Raw genomic sequence first — 19743 nt, 5'->3', positions numbered from 1 at the left:
TAGAGACACACAGAGCACATACCTATTTGTTATACCAACACACTACACTTGTCAAGTCAGCGCCACACTGCTGCAGCCTTCTACAGCTCATGAATAGCTCAAGTGATGCTTGGATCAGTTTGCAACTTTATGGATAGTTTCTAAAATGAAGTGAAAGCGTATGAACTTAGCTGGTGTAGATCAGCGTGACTCCATCGACTTTCAGGATGTTCTGCCAGCTGATACCGGCCTAAGTTCTCTCCCTTGTTTAACAGGGGAACTTGCAAAGAGAGGTGTTGGGTTTTTTCCATGCTAAGGGCGATTGCAAAGTTACATCCTCATCAGCAAACACAGCACCGTCATGTAGATTACCACCCTTTTATGCAGGTGCAGTGGATACTATGAAAATCAAAGATGATGCTAGCATGTATAACCAATGTATGTATCTTAAAAGTCAACTTCCTTACCTTGTTACTATTCCAGTTTACTTTATTATTGCTCATTTACTTTTTTGCATTTCACTTAGGTTAGCCATAGCCAATCTAAACAAAACATTCATTTTATTAGTGTGCACAAAGTTCTTCAGGTTGTCATCTATAAAAACAATGCTGATGTGCCCAGACTGGGGACAGTTGCAGATGTATTCATTTGAAAACAAAGCATTTTTATTAAATGGAAGAGTATATTGACAGAAAAATGCTGAGCTTCCCTCAAGGATATGCCCCAGGCCTAAATGAACCGGTGCTGTTGTTGAAGATACTCAGTTTCACTGGGAGAGCTACCTACTAAATGTAAGCCTATCCACAGAAAGGGATGTCATCAGAAATGACAAAACTAAAGCGTCCTATGACGTTGCTAACAATATTTTGACACTGAGTATTCCAGGCCCTTTGTAGGGGTCCATTTGGTGGGAATAAAAATAGTATTCCTGTTTCTAAAGCCACCAGTATCAATACAATAGCTGTCAGAAGGCTGTTCTGGCACTAATATTTGTCCATTAAGAAATAAACAGCCATCAGATATTAACAAGTTGCAATCAGCGTAGGATATTATTCGTAACCTCAGTGGGTAAAGTGAGCATTTACTCTTGTAGAGTGGGGTATCTTAGTCCTTCCCCTCTGTACCCATCTGAAAGTTAGGCATCCAGGCTCCCTTCAGGGCCAGAGCAAAACCAGCATCCCCTGAGAGTGACTCATCCCTTTCTTCACTGCCAGCTGCAATAGCAGTACATATCGCTCCAAACAGAGGCCCAACTTTTAGATGGATGAAGTGCAGTCAGACCGGCCCTCGGGGATTAATCTGACTCCAAGGTACCCCAAAGTTACATCACATCCTTTTGTGAAAGGTGAGCCAAGTGGAGGAGTCAGCTCACGCTCAGGTTTTTTTTTGTTCTCATGCTTGCACGTACCTGGTTAGGTGCTTCTGGTGGCATAGGGGATGGCGATTTGGACTGGAAAGCATCCTGGGACATGAATCCAGAATCATGGGAGGACACACTGGACAGCCTCATGGGTGCCTGCTGAGGCAGATTGGAGCTGCGATAGCGATAGTGTGAACTAGGTGAGTGCGAGTGCGAGCCACTGGACCGGGAATCACTACTGTTAACGCTGTTCAGACTGCTGTGAGAGACAAAAGGAACAGAGAAAGGAAAGGGGAGAGGAAAAGACACAAGGGTGGGGTGGGGAGAGACCCGTATACAGTACAATTAACATTCCACATGTCTCTAGCAACAGGCAGCATAAACCGGAAAAGAAAAAATGTTGACAAAATAAATTTAAATATATATATATATATGCACATATATATCAGTAAGGAACCATAAGCAGCTGCAGTATCCCTTGTGACCAGAGAGAAAATGGCATTTTACCTGGAATTTTACTTAATAACACAATGTTCTATAACCACTAGCAGTTCGAGTTAGGTTACGCATGAAGGCCGTGTTACACGCACCCTGGCCGTTACACTTATAAGCAAAGAACCTTGCCGACAGCTCTCTTCTACTGCACCAGGGACCACATTTTCAGAGAAATCTCTAGCAGAGGGTCCAAAGGCATCATGGCTCAGCTACAAGTCTGCATCCTGACATGCAGTTTTTGGGTCAGCCAGTGGCCAGCGTATGAGATTTCTGACAGCACAACCAAAACCCCATATTCTGAGTGACTGGGACAAGTTTCTCTCACATGAATGCTTTCTATCAGGAATAAAAGCATGTGATGGTTTATTCAGTGAAGTCCTGTCTCCAGGTATGCAGCTTTAAGAAAGATCATCAGAGAATTAATAATCCAAATTAATATCCATTAAAAGAAAGGTACACAAAAAAAAAACCCATTTCAATGAATAAGACTGATTTTTAATCTTGAGTACTCGTGAGCAACAGCAAAACATGGGAACAGCTACAGTTTCCTGCTGGGGTGGCTAAGCAGGACTAGCAGGATGCATCACTTTGAAGGCATATTCCTATCTTCACTGATGTGTCCATTGCCTAGCTTAGGAGATGGCACTAAACTATGCATGGGCCAGCACTGCACCACCTGTTCATAAATTCCACGTACATAGAAGACGGACAATTCAGCTAGCAGCTCAGGAAGAGGAGCTCTGATATATTTTATTCATACACAGTAGTACCTGTATAGGTTCTACCACACAAAATTAGGTTGATTAGGAACAGATGATGGATTTTCAGCCATTTTCTTTTATAGCATCAGGATATTGCATCTATAAGCCTGTGCTCATTGCTCTAAGTATGCATGTTTTCATATATATATAAAAGTATTGAAGGATTTTTTTATATATATCTGCATGCAAGACAAGTAGATACATAAAAGAAGTCATGTTCACTTGCTCTGACATGTTATAGGTAACTTTGCTCATACACAGGGAACCTGTAGTACATTATTCATACAGCAAACTTAAAGGTAATCATTTGAGAGCAGCTACAAAGGTGTTAGAGCAGAATACACAGTAGGATGTCTTCCTTTTCAATAAAAGGAAAGAGTAAATGTAGACACCAGGTACAGGGGCAGCATGCTAATAAACTGTTTCACGAGAGAAAACAGTTTTACAGAGAAAGCATAGACAGAACCCAGTGTTTCAACATAGTTCAGGACAGCATTAGACAGCATTAAACAGTAAAAAAACCACACAACTTGTATCAAAAAAGCATTCCCCTCTACCAGACTGACAGCGTAACTGCCAAGAATGTTTTTCCTTTTTAAACAGTTAGCTTACTGATTAGTAACAGCTACTCAGAATAATCTAAGAAGTCACCATATGAAAAACAGGAAAGGAAATTACAAACGAACAATCTCAGAGCTCAAATTAGTACAGTCTGCTCTTTGATCTGAAATGGCTTCAAGAGAACTGGATCAAAAGCATCGTCAAGTTGTCTTGAGCTTGAAAGTTGTTCAGTGATGCCCATCCTTTTTAATACTCCCAGTCACATACTTACATGGATAAAGACCATGAGGGATTTATTTCATTAAGAGTTGTTATTTAAGTATGAACACAAATCCATACCACAGTCTGAACTTGCCTCTCTTTGCCCCCAAACAGGTTAGAATGAAATATTACCAGTCTACTTACCTGCAAACACTAGATTTTCTGGACATGGTGGTACTGGGAGAGGATGGAGGAGTCTGGTAAGACCAGCTGTAATCAGAACCTTTCAAATCTAAAATTACCTGATGAAAGATAATCAACAGCATCAAGGACAAGGAAATCTTTTTTCCTCTATTAGAAACCACTTGCTGCTCACACAACATTTATTCTCACTGCAAGATTTCAGTACCAACTGACCCATTTTTCTGCTAGAATTACACTGTGTGTGTTCAGTTCTCACAGAGGACAGCCAACTCTTGGGGTTTCCAGAAACCACAGTTCCTTAACACTAGAACTGCTATCACAGAAGGAAAGTTCAGATGTGAACAGAAAAAAATCTTCAAAAAGTGAACTGGAGTTTCATTTTATCCATATCGTAGGCTGCTGGTTTTCTTTTTCTCTTATGAAAAAAACCAAAACTGCAGCAGCTTCAGCATTTAGAAACTCACATTAGGAAAAAATTGAAGATCCAATACCCACCAGCAACAGAGCTTCCATCCTTTATACTTTTAGGTCAATGATACGGCTTTTAAGGCATGACAAGAAAACTGAGTTCAGCAGGGCTGAATCAAAGGTTCCTTAACGACACACATTTTCTATGCATTTTAATGATGGCACGCAATAATGTTCAAACGTTTGGCTCCATCAAGATATCTGATCTCAGCAATCTTGTAATCACACACAGACAGGGACGCTCAAGCGTAGGGTGAGGAGGTATCACCCATTCAAGTACCCTCAGCAGAAAATGGGCATTTCATGCGTTTTCATATATTTCTGCTAACTGCCACTTCACACTGCTCTCCCCAAATAGTTCAGGAGCACTTGGCTGGTACTTCAAATCCAAGTTTTTAAATTAAATTTAATTTAATTTTAAATTAAAAGTTTTATGTAATGTTAAGCCACTAAATGCCAGCAGTCAGTGTTTCTCACCACACACAAAGAACTTACAAGCTAAAAGTAAAAACACCTTCCACGCTCACCTGTTCGCTTGAAGATGGCAACTTGTGTGGATCCATGGTGAGACTTTTCAAGTCATCTGATATCGTCTGTAAATGAGTTATTTCTCCCAGCATTGATATTTCTTCTTCCTGAAAAGACAAAAGAACAAGTCTAATCACAGCCTCAGTTTTAAAAGTCCAACCCACGACACAATGCGTTTTGCTTTTCCCGATGACTGTAGCAATGCCCACTGGAGCTGCTTTTTCCTCATCAATCAAACAATCACTGCTTATGAAAGAGAGCTGGAAACATTCATCTAGAGTTTTATGATTTAGACTGGATATAAAGTTTTGTACAATAACGGTAGTGAGGCACTGGCACAGGTTGTCCGGAGAGGTGGAGGACGCCCCAACCTTGGAGACACTCAAGGCCAGGCTGGCTGGGGCTCTGAGCAACCCGCTCTAGCTGTAGGTGTTCCTGTTCACTGCAGGGGAGTCAGACTAGATGGCCCTTACTGATCCCTTCCAACTCTAATGATTCTATGACTCTTTTAAGATTGCTCTATGTTGGTAGGCCCAGAAATCCTCTCTCTCATCAATGAGATGGCATCTCAGCCTTCTTTCTGTGACAGTTCCAGAAAGAGAGTGTCATTCGTGTGGCATCTGGATTAATTTTAACTCTTCCTAGTATACTCACTAGTGGACCTTCAACTTCAAACTTATAAATAGGAGCTAAACTCATACTTCTGCTAGCTTTTAGAATCTTTGCGATTAAGGCACTATACAGGTGTGAAATATTAGCATATCTATGATTCAGCCTAGCTCAAGATATATCAACAGCTAGTCCAGAATATTTCACCACTATGACTCACCACAGTATTGCTGTTGCTACTCTGGTAGTTAGACCCAGGCCTTCAGTCTGCAACTAACCTCCAGCTGTCCAGGCAGCACCTTTCCACACCTCTCACCATGGTTTTGTGTTGAGACAGGTGCTCTCTGTAAACAAACACTAGGCACAAAATTTTCCTAACACACTGAAGGCCCCTCAGAAATGCATCATGCTTGCTGAAAGCCACAAACGATTCATTGCTGGGCTTCAGACAACCTGAGATTAGGAAATTACACTGAAGCCCTTTCAATGAACTGAAAAAAAACTGTCACGTTGGAGGAAAAGAGCTGCCAGAAAATTGCATGGAAGCAAGCTGCGATCTGTCAGGTAACATCACTATACGCACAGGGGAAGTCTTAAAACATTTATCAGAACTAGTACTGGAGTAGGAATAAGGAAGGTTTATATTAAAATGTGCTGATGAGAAAAAAAGCAGTGGAACAAATGTTCATTGTCAGTGTCTCAAATCCATATGCAGAGGGAACTTGAGCTCCGCTAAGCATCTGCACCCACTATTTCCCCATTAGTCTTCTTAAAGGCATCCAGTACCTTTGGCTGCTGGATTACTCTATGTGCTTACAAGTAAGTGCCCATCTCGCACCATTTGCCAGCCAGAGATGCAGATTGAGCTTTATCTTTCTAGAGGCTCTTGGACACATCCCATTTGTGCACTGTACCAACTTTAAATGGAGAGCTCTTACTATCACAGGCCGCAGCATCGAGATGAAAGTACAGAATCGACCACGCTCCTCAATCAGAGCTTTTCTGACAGCTTGCTTCTCAGTTTCTTCAAGCAGCAGGTACTTATCATTGACATCTTGCAGAGCACTATCCAACTGGGGCTGAATGTCACCCCGTCCTGTATGAGGATACAATCAAAAACACATTATGTCATAACTGTGGATCTATAAAGAAGAATAACTTATTTTCAGTCAGCGCTGCTGCCAGATCGTGCTTTTGCAATTCAAGTCTCAGCCAGCATTTTCCCTTAAATCAAATTAGTAAGGTTTCTCCCTCAATTAAGTATTTCATTGCATCTTTTTCCCTTTTGCGTAGACTAGAAACCCATCTCAATTCAAAAGGTTTCAATAAGCCAAATATATAATTTCATGTAAGGACTTTCTCAAAGCGTTAGCTGAAGAAACCCTTCACATCATCCTTGCTGAAAACCAGTATCTTACTAATTGGGACAGCATTAATTACCAACCTCAGGTATATTTCCCTTCCTTCCTACTGTTATGCATCGCAAGGTCCTAATGATAATCTGCGGAGCCACAAAATGAGTGAATGCATCTTCTAGATGAAATGTTAGAAACATGTCACTGAATTCAAGTGCTTCACGCAAGCAACTGACAGAACATCTTTCATAATGCTAAATCCAGACCTGAAAAACTATCAACATCTCAAACTCATTCCACCAGTCGGGAAGAGCTGCTGCTCAGCCATTGCATCTCTGCATCAACACAGCCGTAGTCACAAGATCTTTTCATGCAGATACACCTCTAAATATTTTAAAGAACCTCAGCTGTCTCAACCCTCCTAGAACTAACAGCACGTGCAAATGAACGGTGCCAGGCATCTCCATTCCACTGTTACTAACACCAGGAAAACAACATTTTCCTGGTGAACTTTTAAGAACGGTGAGTTGCACCTACCCAAAATCAACTCTTATGGACAGTAATTGTCGTGCTTGGGTGATTTAGAACTATAAGCATGAGAAGAAGTCTCTTGATGTGTGTAGAACACAATGTAGATGACTCACAGTCAGGGTTACATAGGAAAGTCTTTGTCTTATCATCATATGTACTGATTCACTACTCCAGAAAGAGGTGGAGCCGTCAGCTCCTCAGCGCTGCCATGCAGACAGAGCAGCAAGAAAGACAGCAGGAACGGAAGCAAAGAGAGTCATGCTGCATTACAGGCATTACAGACTGAACACATCCAAATTTCCCATGTTCCAGGCTAGACACAGCCCAGATAGCCATGCGCAGAGCTCCTGAGACACGTCTTCAAAGAACTGTGCACAGAGTGATACCAGCACGGCCATCACTACAGCCACCTGGTACCAAAGTGCCAGCATGAACACCCAGTGCCAGGTCCTCCAGATCTCCCTGACTGGTGCAGTGGGGTCATAAAATCAGTTTGGAAACAACTTCAAAAATAAGATACTCCGACATTATGGTTACCTGCTTCCCATCTCAGAATTAGCGTATGGCAGAACCAATTTAGAGAAGAACTGAGTAGGTCTCTGAAAGTCCTGGGCCTTCTCACTTGTCATCCTTAGGAAACAAATGGGGCCCTTCTGACTGAAGACTATTTTACACATTTCGGGCCCTTCCTCATACTCTTCTGTGCTATCAGATGCAATGACTGTGCTTCTCTGGAGCTGTTCTTTCAAATTCTTCATGAAATTCAGAACCTTACTTTGAGAGCTGCACTGGTGAGAATACACACATTCAGAAAGCAACCAAATTCCATTGACAAAATGGGTTCAATTAAAGTAAATTTGGGTAATTTACTTGGACCCCACAGAGCACCATGTCTTGGCACAGTGCAACAGAGCACCCAAAAGCACAGGGCAAAAATAAACCACATTTGTACCTTTGCAACCCACTGAATTCAACATGTTATTAGAATAATGATCAAGCTGTACACTACTACAGTGTGTGTATATGTACCTATGTATGTATGTATGTTTATATGTATATAAAATAGCTTTCCAGCATTCTCCATAGCCCTGTGAAGTTTATTCCTGCACACAAGTCAGGAAGTAGATGGACACTCCTCTGAGCTACTTTTATGGAGGGCTCTCAGTACCTGCATAATCAGTGTGAACACTGAGGCTGTGGGGTATAATTCAGAGCAGGAAACAAGCTTAGGTGAATCACTGGAATGAGGCTCTGAAGTCAGATGTTTAGATGGCATGAATGCATCTCTTTCTTGATGTATCCATGCAACTCATTTTTTAGGTACAGAAAAGCTTTATTAACATCCTTTGAAAGCTTCATAATGCAGTCATCAATCTACCAAGCCTTTAGAAATCAGGCATAACTCTTCCCACTCTGCATCTCCAGCTGCCTCCCACAGCACTCAGGCAGCTCAGGAATTTGAGGGATGACATCTCTGCCCAGTGTAATCAGTTTTCTTGCTAAGCAGCCTAGATCAGAGCCCCTCAACAGCACAGCTACACCCAGACACCAAGGATGTAAGGGCCAGCAGCGCTCTGCCCCTCTCCCACCTCAGGTCTCCTTAGGTCTGACTCCACTTATCTCAGAAGTGAACATGAAGCACTGGAAGAAAATGTGTTTTTTCCCCTCTGAATTACGAGCAGAAGGTCATTTGACTACTGCATCTGTGACAACCAGGGGCGCTATTTCTGCCTGTGGCTATGAGGCACACTGTTATAAGTGACATCAGTAATCAATTATTCTCTCTAGCCCACATTCAATGGGCTTTAGGTTACCCATCTGGAAATGTTCCCAAACCAATACAATTACCACAATGACAGAAAACAGTTCCAGAGCAATGTCATCACTCAGCAGCAGAAGGCATCTCCAGAAAGGAGGTGGAGGACCTCCTGGAGACAGGTTGGAATGACTCACCAAAACATCATTAACAGCATAAGAAATGGTCAGAACATCAAGCATAGTGACAGGTCTGATCTGCAGTCAGCTAGAAAGGAGTGTGACGATGGAGGGCTCTGCATTCAGGATAATCAGTCAACAGTCTGAAAAGGGAGAAATTCACATCCCCCCTCTCTCTAATGGGAGCTGTACAGCAGAATGGAAATGCAGGATCAGAAGTTGTGGACTGAATTTCATCGTGCCAGGAAGGAGAGCACTGTGACTCACGGCTTGACAAGGGTAAGAGCCACTGAGCTGCACAGAGTGAACTGCTTCTCGTCATTATTAACAGGGATCCACCGCTGCTCCAAGGACAGTCTTCATATGTTACTGTCAGAGCAGCTGCTTCACATCATTAGCACGATGTGCAAGAGCTGTAAGGAGTAACATGCTTTATAAGATCAGTTTTAGTGATCTGTGCAAACCGCTGCTAAAGGCCTCATGTACCTTCTTAACCCTTGTTTGAAAAGAACTTCAGTAAAAGGCATGTAGAAGACAGAAGAAAAGCAGCTGAAGCTGACTTTCAACCCTATTTCATACTTACACTTTTTTAAGACAAATTAGCAAAACTGTCAGGAACAACAAAGGAGAACGATGTCGTTGTTTTTAAATGCTCTCACAGCAAATCTGAGTGAATTTACGCTATAGCACAGAACACTGGGTGCACCTGTACCGGCGCAAAGCAGAACAGGTTCAAATCATTCATCCCCACATCACAGAAGCATACCTGCTTCATCTGCCAGGTGGAACAACCCTTTAAGTCCTACCCAGTAAGCCCTTACATGTACACTAACTTGGATCTAGACTTCAAGCATAAGAATTCTGCGTTCTTATGCAGAAAGTTGGAAAACCTCACCGCTGCATTTAGATCCAGGGCAAATGAATCTCTCTGGTGGCTACTGGAGTAGCTGCTAATGTTCAAAAGTGCTAAGCTGTACCTTTAAAGAGAAGTTCCGAGTTACCAAAGGAAACTTGCAGGCTGAGTTACAAACCAGGGGAAACACAGCGTGCGGTTTCAAGGGAGGGTGCAAGCAGCAGGCAGCAGTGCCCAGCTCCAGAAGCCCATGGAGTCATCTCAGTTGAGTCTCCTGATCAAATCAAGCCAGGCTTCTCCAAAGGCAGTGTTAAATATCTACAACATTATGCCTTCAAGTGCAGGTTTGACTTTCATCTCCCAGATTCAGAAGCACCAAGTTTCATTTGCAAGAGAATCTCAAGGCAACCACATTAAATTTGCAGTACAAAAACTGAAACAGCACTCCAACATAAACGGATTTGAGATGTGATCAAGCAGCGGAGGAGGAAACAATTGTGAGGTTGATTTCCACCCCTTCCCTAACATGAAGTTTTATGCCATTTCTTATCTATCAGTTAAGAGGTGCATGCGACTTTCAGGAAAAATAGGGGAGTTGGATCACAGGTTTACAAAAAAAGAAAGAAAACCAACAGTAAGGACTTAAAGCTCTAGACTTTAAAAGTCGTATTAGCAGTAAGATATTCAGTTATTTGAACATCACCTTGATGACACGTCTATTCCATTTAACTTCTCTCACAACCATGATATGACTTATCAGTCCATGATAACCCCTTTCTGATTGTCTTCTTTTACAGCGTTCCAATTAAATGCCAAAAGAAGAAACAAATCAAAAGAAGGTTTGGTTGTTAAGATTAGGCGGTATTTTAGTTTCATTAGAAATTAAAGTCTAGGCAGTTAGTGGAGACCAGACACCATAAAGAGGCCACAGCAAGGGCTACAATAAACCAGCCACCAGGGTTACAGCACGGCAGACTTACCCAGAGCCTCAGCTGTCAGGCAGGTGCGCATGGTGAGAAATTGCAGGACACAAAATTGACACAGAAAGGAAAATACAAAAAGTCAAACTGGTATACCAGCAATCCTAGAGTTCAGACATTATCATCAGCTCCCAGACAAGAGAGCCAGCACTTCGGGCTACACTGTTTTGACTTCTTCCATTGCTGATAAAGAGAAATGCATTAGCTCTGCTTCCCGATGAGCTGTTGTAAATTAAACTCCCGGTTATTGATTGTGTTGTTCTATTTCAAGATATTTAAATCAGTTCAGGAACTTTGTTTTGCTTCTCGGGTGAGAATGTGGCAACCCGTGCTTCAGCAGGAAGCTTCAGCTGTCAAACACTGGTCAGGCCATGGAGGGGAGCAAAGCACAAACCCTCAGAACCTGGCAGCTTGCACAACTTGAGGTGGTGCTGCATTACTCACCACAGCGCTTCTTGATGCTCTCTACAGCAATTATGTTAATAGGTTGTTAATGAAATGAAAAACTAATTGCTGATGCAATGTGGACGAACATCAAGAAGATTAAGCATAATACAGTTTTAATTAAAAGAAGATATATACAAAGTTTAGCAATAAACCTGGCCCGCTGTCAAAAAGATGGGAACTTTCAAGTAGCATATGTAACTCCAGGAATGAAAATAAAGAGTCAAAGTAATATCTCTGGTCACTGATTTTTCTTCATGTCCAACACGCCTTCATTGCATTTTTGTGAAGTAGAGCTTATATTGTAAGACTGGGGAGGGAGGGGGGAGCAAAAGCAAACAAACAGAAAACCCCTTCAGGCACCATGGCCTCATCCACACAGGATTTCTTTCCCTTCACTTCAGAGTGAAGTAAACTTTAGCTCCGCTTCTATCCAGTTTAACACAGAGAGCATCCCCCAAACTATGCCCCAATGACACCCCATATGTTGGCATATTCTGATTCTTTCCCCAAGGATAGTTTGCTCACTGTTTTTTTCTCCTTCTGAGCACTATCCTACTGACCCAACGGTGCGTGCTGACTGTCCTCCTGCCCTCACTGCAGGCACCATACCCCACTCTACCGGTTGAGGAAAATAAAGCCATGTCCCAATGGAGACAAGGTCTACTCTGGGGCCCTCCCTCTTCAGGGTGCTGCACCAGACAGGGCAACTGTAATGCAGACAGAGTGCAAAGTGCTCGAATGGAAAAGTCAGTGTTTGCTTTAGGAACTGAGATGTTCCTCAGTTATGCTAAAGAGCTTCATAGTTTTTAGTGAAGAGTCACAGGATTTGCACAGGCATCCTTGAGAACAGCATAACAACATTACAAAGACCAGAATGTAACACAAACACAGCTGCAAAGACTAACAGCACAAACATGTCACCTTTGCTAATAGGGAGGAGGGAGAAGAAAAAGCACTTTTGACAGTATTACATTAATAATCATCTTCCACTCTCTCAACTTCATTAGAACTCTGATAAAAATACTTTCACAAGCTGCAGAATACCTCAGAAGTACATGTTGGTTTGGATACTCAACACAGAGGACACAAGGTGGTACTGTACTGTAATCCAGAGACAAAACTCAGTCTTTTCATTCATATGTGTTATATTAACCTTGTCATTTTATTGTTACCTATTTTATATAACTCTTTTTCATAAACCCCATTGGATTTTTCCTCAAAGCTTGCAAGCAAGGTGACATGAAGAACCTGGAAATGAAACCTACCAGACAAACCTCCTGTCCTAACGGTGTAAGTGGAACCTGTCCAGTTATCATTCTTGTCCAAGGTGAACAGAATACAAAGAATGAACCCTGTTTACGAGGGTAGATAGTGACAGGACAAGGGGGAATGGTCCTAAACTGACACAGGGGAGGTTTAGGTTAGATATTAGGAGGAAGTTTTTCACACAGAGGATGGTGACACACTGGAACAGGTTGCCCAAGGAGGTTGTGGATGCCCCATCCCTGGAGGCATTCAAGGCCAGGCTGGATGTGGCTCTGGGCAGCCTGGTCTGCTGGTTGGTGACCCTGCACATAGCAGGGGGGTTGAAACTACATGGTCATGGTGGTCCTTTTCAACCCAGGCCATTCTATGATTCCATGAATAAAGTCAACATGCACTCTACATTTTACCCATGCATTTGTTGTATTTTAAGTTAATTGCTTGAGCTAGACCTTTTTTTTTTTTCTTTTTTTAAAAAAAAGAAACTAGAAATCATGCATTTAGTTAACCTTCCAAAATGGTTACATGCAGAGCCACAGCTGCTCTCTCTCCTCTGAATTCAATATAGCTTCAGCAGCTTCTAGCTGCTACGCATCCGCTTCTGAGGCCTCGACTCAGCAGAAACCTAAACATGGAATTTAGTGCAAATATATACATAATTATTCTGCTGACTCAGGTTAGCTGGGCTGACTTCTGATTCCAACACTTGTCTGAAAATAAAGAGCAATTTAAGAAATGTATGCAGTTCCACACACTGTGTAGATTTGGCTGTTGAGATGAGAGCTAATTTCAAGTGCTGGGGTGGACAACAGGACCAAATGGCCACACTGCCTTGGGAAGGGAAGGATGCACAGTGGGGAGCATGACAACACGTGTGGAGACTGCAGGGACCTGGCAGGTGTACCAGGAGCCCAGTCAGGCTACATAAGGTTTTATTTTTCTTTACAGTCAAAGACAACGCAAAGAATAAAATTAGCCCTGCGAGGTCTTTAAAAATGCCAATAATAAATGCTCCCAAACACCAGGCCTGAACTTTCAACTTGGCTGCATGGAATCAGAACAGTGAGACCATGAAGAAGCCAGAGAGCAGGTAAACTCAAAAGCACTTGGCCTCTTATTGCCAAGACGCCCAACCCACAGAGCTCCTGCTAGGACAAGCCATGCAGCCCAGGTCCTCTCCCAAAGATCTGTAAGATGCAGGCAAGGACAAGAAGCTCTATGCATGCAGCAGTGCTCAGCTATGGGAGGGAGATGGCAGGGAGAGGACGCCACTGCTACAACATGAATGAGGAAAGTACAGGGTTATATCTGAGCTCCTACATCTGTAGCTTCCCAGAGCAGAAAAGAATCCTTTTTGCATCCAGTCACAGCAGAAAAAGCCTCAAAGACATTTTTAGTAGCAGGCACAGCACTTTAAGCAAATCCACAATTCAGCAAACATCTCATTTGCCCACAATCACAAAGGGTGCTCAAAAATACTCTTCCAAGCAGTAGGAAAGGAACAGATTTGTCGTTTGAGTTCCCACAGGTGGGTCAGTGACTTCACATAAAAACCAAACCAAAAGGGAAAGGTCCTGCTTGAGGAAGAAGAGAACAACAACAAAGTCTGAGCAGCAAGGAGACACAGCTGCTGGCACAGAGGACATCCACACATCGAGCCATGCGCCTGCCAAGGTGGTTTCACCTGAGAGTTCCCCTGCCCATAGTTTAAACTCCATAAAACAAGCTCCTACAGCTTTATCATTTCATAAACGAACCCTTTCTTGACTATGCTTGTGCCTCAGTGGCAGCAGGAGCAACATGTTCCACTACTCCGCACACTGAACAGACCTGGCAGGGTGGTGGGGACACACAGAGAAGTTTGCACAACAACGTTTCACACTGCACTCAGACCAATACCATATTCCTTCAGGGCACGGATAGAAAGGGAAAAGAGGGGAAAATATACTTGATTTTTTTGGTCTTCTGTATTCAGCTGTGCAGGGAGCCTGTGGGGTGGCAGGTTGGGGCATCATCACATCCCTCTGAACCTTCACGTCTCTCTGCTTCTCTCCTCCTCAGGGCTGTGAGAACAGCCATTTACAACTTGCAGCTTCTCAGGATTACAGCAGATCCTCCTTGCCCTTGCACTGGCTACCTGGGAGTCTCCATTGCTTCTATCTTCCCCATATGATGTCCGCTGTGATCAGCTCTAACCCAGCCTCAGCCCAACTGGGCTGGGGATCTGGACCCAAATGCCTCATGTGGGATAGAAGTTCCGAGGGACACAGCACAGAAATACAGAGGGTTCAATAAAAGCAACAACAGCATCTCACAGCATAGGAAAGTTAAGCCAAAGACTGATGTTTAAAAAAATAGGCATTTCAATCATAGCACAGCTGCTATAAAAGTGACAGCAAAATGAGGGCTGCTCAAAAATATTTAATTCTGAAGGAGGACAAGACACTTGTGCACTGACCTTCTCTTCACCAGGCACAACACACATTTCTGGAGGGACAGAGGAACCTAGAAAGTGCTGTTTCCTTCTCCAAGAATGCAGACAGCTTTACTCTACCAAGTAGGCTAAAAAGGGGATGGAGCTAGGAACTGTCAGCTGATGGAACTGGTTCCAAACACAGTTCCTTCTCTCCACATCAGAAGCATACCTTTCTCAGTTCTCACCTGCCACGTGTTGAGGGATTGTTCCTACCACACAGGGGCAACAAGTGATGAAACTAGAAAAGGGTAAAGATAGGAGAAGAAAGGAAAAGAAAGGGAAGGAATATCACAGACCCTCTGAAGCTGCGGGTCTGTAGCCAGACAGTTCAGCACACAAAACGAGAAACAAGGTTACACATCACCCAAAAATAAAACCACAAAAATCACGTTCCCCTGAAGATGACCAATTTGATTTAGACCACTGAACTTATTTCCATGGACAGACGGACACACAGAACCTACTGAGGTACATTCTGGCTGCCAGCTCTCTCCTCCTCCTTCTTCTACCCAGACAGCTAAAATTCAAAGGTTTTCCAGTCTTGTGACTCCCTGCTAGCATTACTGTTGACTCACCTACTAGGAAGGACAGTTAGAAACAGCTCACCTACTCTGGTTAATGCATGAAAAGACTTAAACTCATACAATTGAATAAGTTGGTATAACACCCACCCCAGTATTTGCTTTGCTCATCTCCGCTGACAGTTTTCAGGCAGCAGGGTTTGCGCAAGTTGCGACCTGCAGGCTGAGAGCTGTTTAAAGCACATTTCCTTCCCAGTGCCAGAAAGGGAACGAGAAAGTCTGCTTCTGCACAAGCTCCATGTCATCTTTACAAAGCCTGGTGGGGTTTGCACTTTGCTAAATGAAGCCCTCAGCAATGGCAGTGCTGCACATATGGAGGTGATGAGTGCTTCAGCTAATGTGGTGATGTAACTCCTATGGCAAGATGGTGGTGAGGGAGCAGGAGGAGCAGAAGACTCAGCTAAGACAGACTGCCTTTGTGGAGAACTTTGTGGAGAACTCCCTTTCTTTTCTTACTCATTTTTAGTTTTCCATGGTTGGCAAGTGCCCCCCCCCCAGCAACAGCCCATACCACCTTCTCATGCTGTGAGGAATAATGCATGATTTAGGAGATTATAGGCTGCTAAAAGAAAATAAATAAATAAGGTGGAAAGGGAGACCAGTAAGAAATGTTAATAGCTACAGAACATTTACATAATAGCATCTTTACATTATTCCAAAAGATTCCAGAAGATTTTATAGGTGTCTGCACGAGTCACGTTCCAATGTCAATGCTCTCAACAGAAGTAAGTTTGCAGCAAGAGCTCTATTTTAAAACATGATTGACTTTGTACAAACAGGTTTAAGGCTTTTGTGCAAGAACAGTAGACAGCAGTTTCAGAATATGATTAAAATGACATATAGTAATTGTACCCTAGTGTTCAAGTATATATCAGGAATACATTCCAGAGGGCTGCATTATTACAACAGAGTCCTACTGCTGCTCAGTCTTTGTCAGCGAGCACAGCACAGAGGTTAGCAGTACACGTATACAGCAAGTTACCTTTCTTTGCTTTCTTCTGTAGCTTCAGTGTATCAGACGATTTCTTTTTTATCTCTTGGCGGGCTTTTTTGTACTCTAAAAAAACACAGTCTCTGTATCAACACACTTGATGTTAAAATGGATACTTTTCACAGAAAAGGCTATATTTATCAGATCACAGACCCCAAGAGGACAGCTAGTATTAATCAAAGCAGCTCAAAACTCACATTTTGCAGTGCCTATGTGTTTGGCTTAATATAACGTTTTAGGGTGTGTGCACATTCACATCGCTTTCTCAAACAAACAAAACCTTTGCAGAAATAAGAACTGAGAACACAGTACAAAATCAGAGTGCTTTTCAGTTCACTCATTCTCTCTCAGGAATGGAAAACAGAGATGACAAGTTTCTCAAAACATCTGTGTTCAAAAACAAGTATCCAGAAAGGACAAGGAGGATTAACATCCCACAATCTCTACCCAGCATGAAAGTCAGGCAGAGGGAGAGGGTGCTAAAACACGGCCTGAGGAAAGGTCACTGCCAGCTCTTCCTCATGAAGTAGAGCACCCTGCTGCTGTCCTCATTTGCAGATGAGCTGCAAACCCTGGGAGAATTAAAACCCCAGAAGAAAATATTCCAGCGCTAATCCAGGCCCACTGGACAACCAAATACGAATCAGGTACGATTTTGTACTAGATATAAAAACTTATACTTAAAAACTAAAAAGATAAACAGTATGGATGCATGTATATACATACGCATTCTAATGTAGGTGGTGGAAAAACAGAAGCAGGTAGGGAACTTTACAGGTTCCAGCTGCACCCACAGCACCCAAGTCTACACACTAATCCCCAATCTCACTGCTGCTTTGGTGAGTCACCCCCACTTGGAGGATCTCAAGTGATTCTTCCCTCCTACCCACTCCCTCCTTAATGCTTTGGAGCATAAACCAGGGATTTCTTGATGCCCTACTGATACAACTGCTTCTATTTGACCACAGTAAGAGTGGGGCAAGAAGTAAATCCTCTTCTAAGGGCTGAGCACGCTCCATCCCATCAGTTCTCCTGTCCCAGTGACGAATCATGGTAATATTGCTTCTTGAAGGCATAGTAAAACTCTTTCATTTTCAAGATTGTAACCTGCTTTCAGTACTTGTGTTAGAAGGCCATCATTCCTTGCTACAAGTTTTGCAAAGCCAAGGGTGTCTACCAACACATGTCTGCTGAGCAATACACAACAGTGTCCTGCTCATTCCCCCAGGAAAGCCTCTGGAGTGGTACCCAGCACTGCAGTTCTGAGCACCTTGTGTCCAGTGGCACGGCTTTCTAATTCCCCGTCTGCACATTTCTGGATTGCAGCAGATAAAAAGTAATGACGCTGAATGTTTTACAGGGCTATGGCCAAGGCATAACATGATCTTACAGTTAGCTTTTAATGACACCCCGGGGCCAGAGATAGATGTGGCATCCCCAATCCTCAGCACTACCAGACAACATGCAGCAGGAGCGGGCTAACAGTTACACCTATTGACTGCTTACCAGTGTAAAAAAACAACCCATCCTTTGTAGTCCAGAAAAACTAAATGCCAAAATGTACAAGTAAGGGTTAAAATTGGTTAGGCACTTTGGGAAGGAACGTTTTAGGAGAGAAAAGCTGCTATACATATCTAAGCACATCATTCAGTTTCCCACTACAAACATAAAAAGAGGGAGGAAAACTGGTATTACAATCTTACTCCTATTAAAAAATTCTTCCTCTGTAACTACCTTTTGCATGGTCTTTATCCAGTTGATTGGCCACTTTCTTCCACTCTTCCATCTGTTCTTGAAGTGGGTTTATCAGACAGTCAATTAAAGCACTAATTTTGTTGAAAAAACACAAAGAGCAATCAAATCCTGCAGATGCCCTTATTCTTACAGAGACAGCCAAGGTCAATACTGGAGTATTTTTACTTTTGCTGTGACAGCTATCAGTGTCACACTGTAAACACCAGAACATAAAAATGTTTAAGCTGGAGAAAGCAAAAGGACTAGATTAAAAAGAATCCGCACCACAAGATAACCAGAATTACTGAGCAGAAGTTCAGGACAATGAGGAACAGAGAGTGAAACAGAGAAGCAATCTGAAATGGGGCGATGGAGACAGTTAGATGCTGCTCATATGTCACAAACAATGCAGTCTGAATGGATACCCCCAACGCTGAGAAGTGTCATGCAGCCACGATGACTGTAAAATCAAATAGCATGTGTATATGCACAAGAAGACAGAACACCTGTAGAAGGAAACAAAATGCTGTCCACCCATGTGCCTCACCTCTTGCAGCAGAACCACTGGTACAGCACTAGCGATGCTCCCCTAGCTAATCACGCTGGGATAAAATATTTAAGTGGCTAATTTTAGGGTAACTAGAGACAAAAGTTCTCTCCTCAGCCAATTTCACAAGTACCTTTACTTTATAAGGAAAATCCATTCCTAGTCATCAGCCAAATGGTAAAGCAGCATTTTAGTTCACCTCAGCTCAAATACATCTTTTTAAGTCTCTGGTTAAAAGACCACATGTGCAAACTGCTCTCAGCTACAGAAGTAGGTTGTTTATGTATAGCCCAGCTCACAGGTGAGTTCATGCTCTTCTGTTACCTCTACAGTCTAACTGCAAAAAGGGAATTAGAAAATTTGCCTTTTCTGTATTTTTTTTGCTGAAAGTTTCTCTCTTGGCAGCAAACTTTTTGGGCTCCCAGGGAAGCGGCACCACATTTGTGGCTTCTTCAAAATCTATTGTCAGAGTTTAAACATCTGAAACAAAGGTAGGTTGGTCACACCAGCAGCCACCTGCTCAGCAGTGAGCAACAGTGGAAACTGGCAGCATTTAGAGCCCAGCCCGCAGAGTATGCAGTGACATCCTGCCTTTCCCAGCTTTCTCAACACCTAGCGCACTGAGGGAGAGAAAATACATGCTGTTCTCAGTGACGGGGGCAGAGTTGAGCTGGAGTGCCAATGCTGGTGCACAGCTTTTTGTGTTCCCCGCTGAAAGGGATGCCTGCAGTGCATGTGCAGTCTGAGAGCAAAGCAAGTGGAGCGCTGAGCTCTGGGCCAGGTGCAGAGCCACTCACCTGGAGAACTGCCGGAGTTTGGACTCTATACTCCTGTGCCTCATGCACATCCTGGTTAGAGCAGAGCCAATTTCTCTGGTGCCACCT

The 19743-nt window shown here is 43.0% G+C and overlaps 1 protein-coding gene across 8 annotated transcripts in view; it reads right to left on the bottom strand.

Annotated features, from left to right (window-relative positions):
- Window positions 1-19743, bottom strand: part of MTSS1 (MTSS I-BAR domain containing 1) — a 116618-nt gene that overhangs the window by 13172 nt on the left and 83703 nt on the right. For 7 of the 8 annotated variants that reach the window (XM_072330233.1, XM_072330237.1, XM_072330234.1 and 4 more), the window contains exons 4-10: window positions 19657-19741; window positions 18313-18404; window positions 16570-16644; window positions 6105-6262; window positions 4557-4664; window positions 3562-3659; window positions 1388-1598 (exon numbers count right to left, since the gene is read on the bottom strand). In XM_072330233.1, coding sequence (XP_072186334.1) covers window positions 1388-1598; window positions 3562-3659; window positions 4557-4664; window positions 6105-6262; window positions 16570-16644; window positions 18313-18404; window positions 19657-19741 — 827 coding nt within the window. The remainder of the gene's footprint in view (window positions 1-1387; window positions 1599-3561; window positions 3660-4556; window positions 4665-6104; window positions 6263-16569; window positions 16645-18312; window positions 18405-19656; window positions 19742-19743) is intronic. The other variant, XM_072330235.1, reaches the window with a different exon arrangement.

The sequence above is a fragment of the Excalfactoria chinensis genome, chromosome 2 (genome assembly GCF_039878825.1).
Source record: "Excalfactoria chinensis isolate bCotChi1 chromosome 2, bCotChi1.hap2, whole genome shotgun sequence".
NCBI classification, from domain to species: domain Eukaryota; kingdom Metazoa; phylum Chordata; class Aves; order Galliformes; family Phasianidae; genus Excalfactoria; species Excalfactoria chinensis.
Note: the sequence above shows the minus strand (reverse complement) of the source record. Positions and strands in the feature narration are given on the sequence as shown.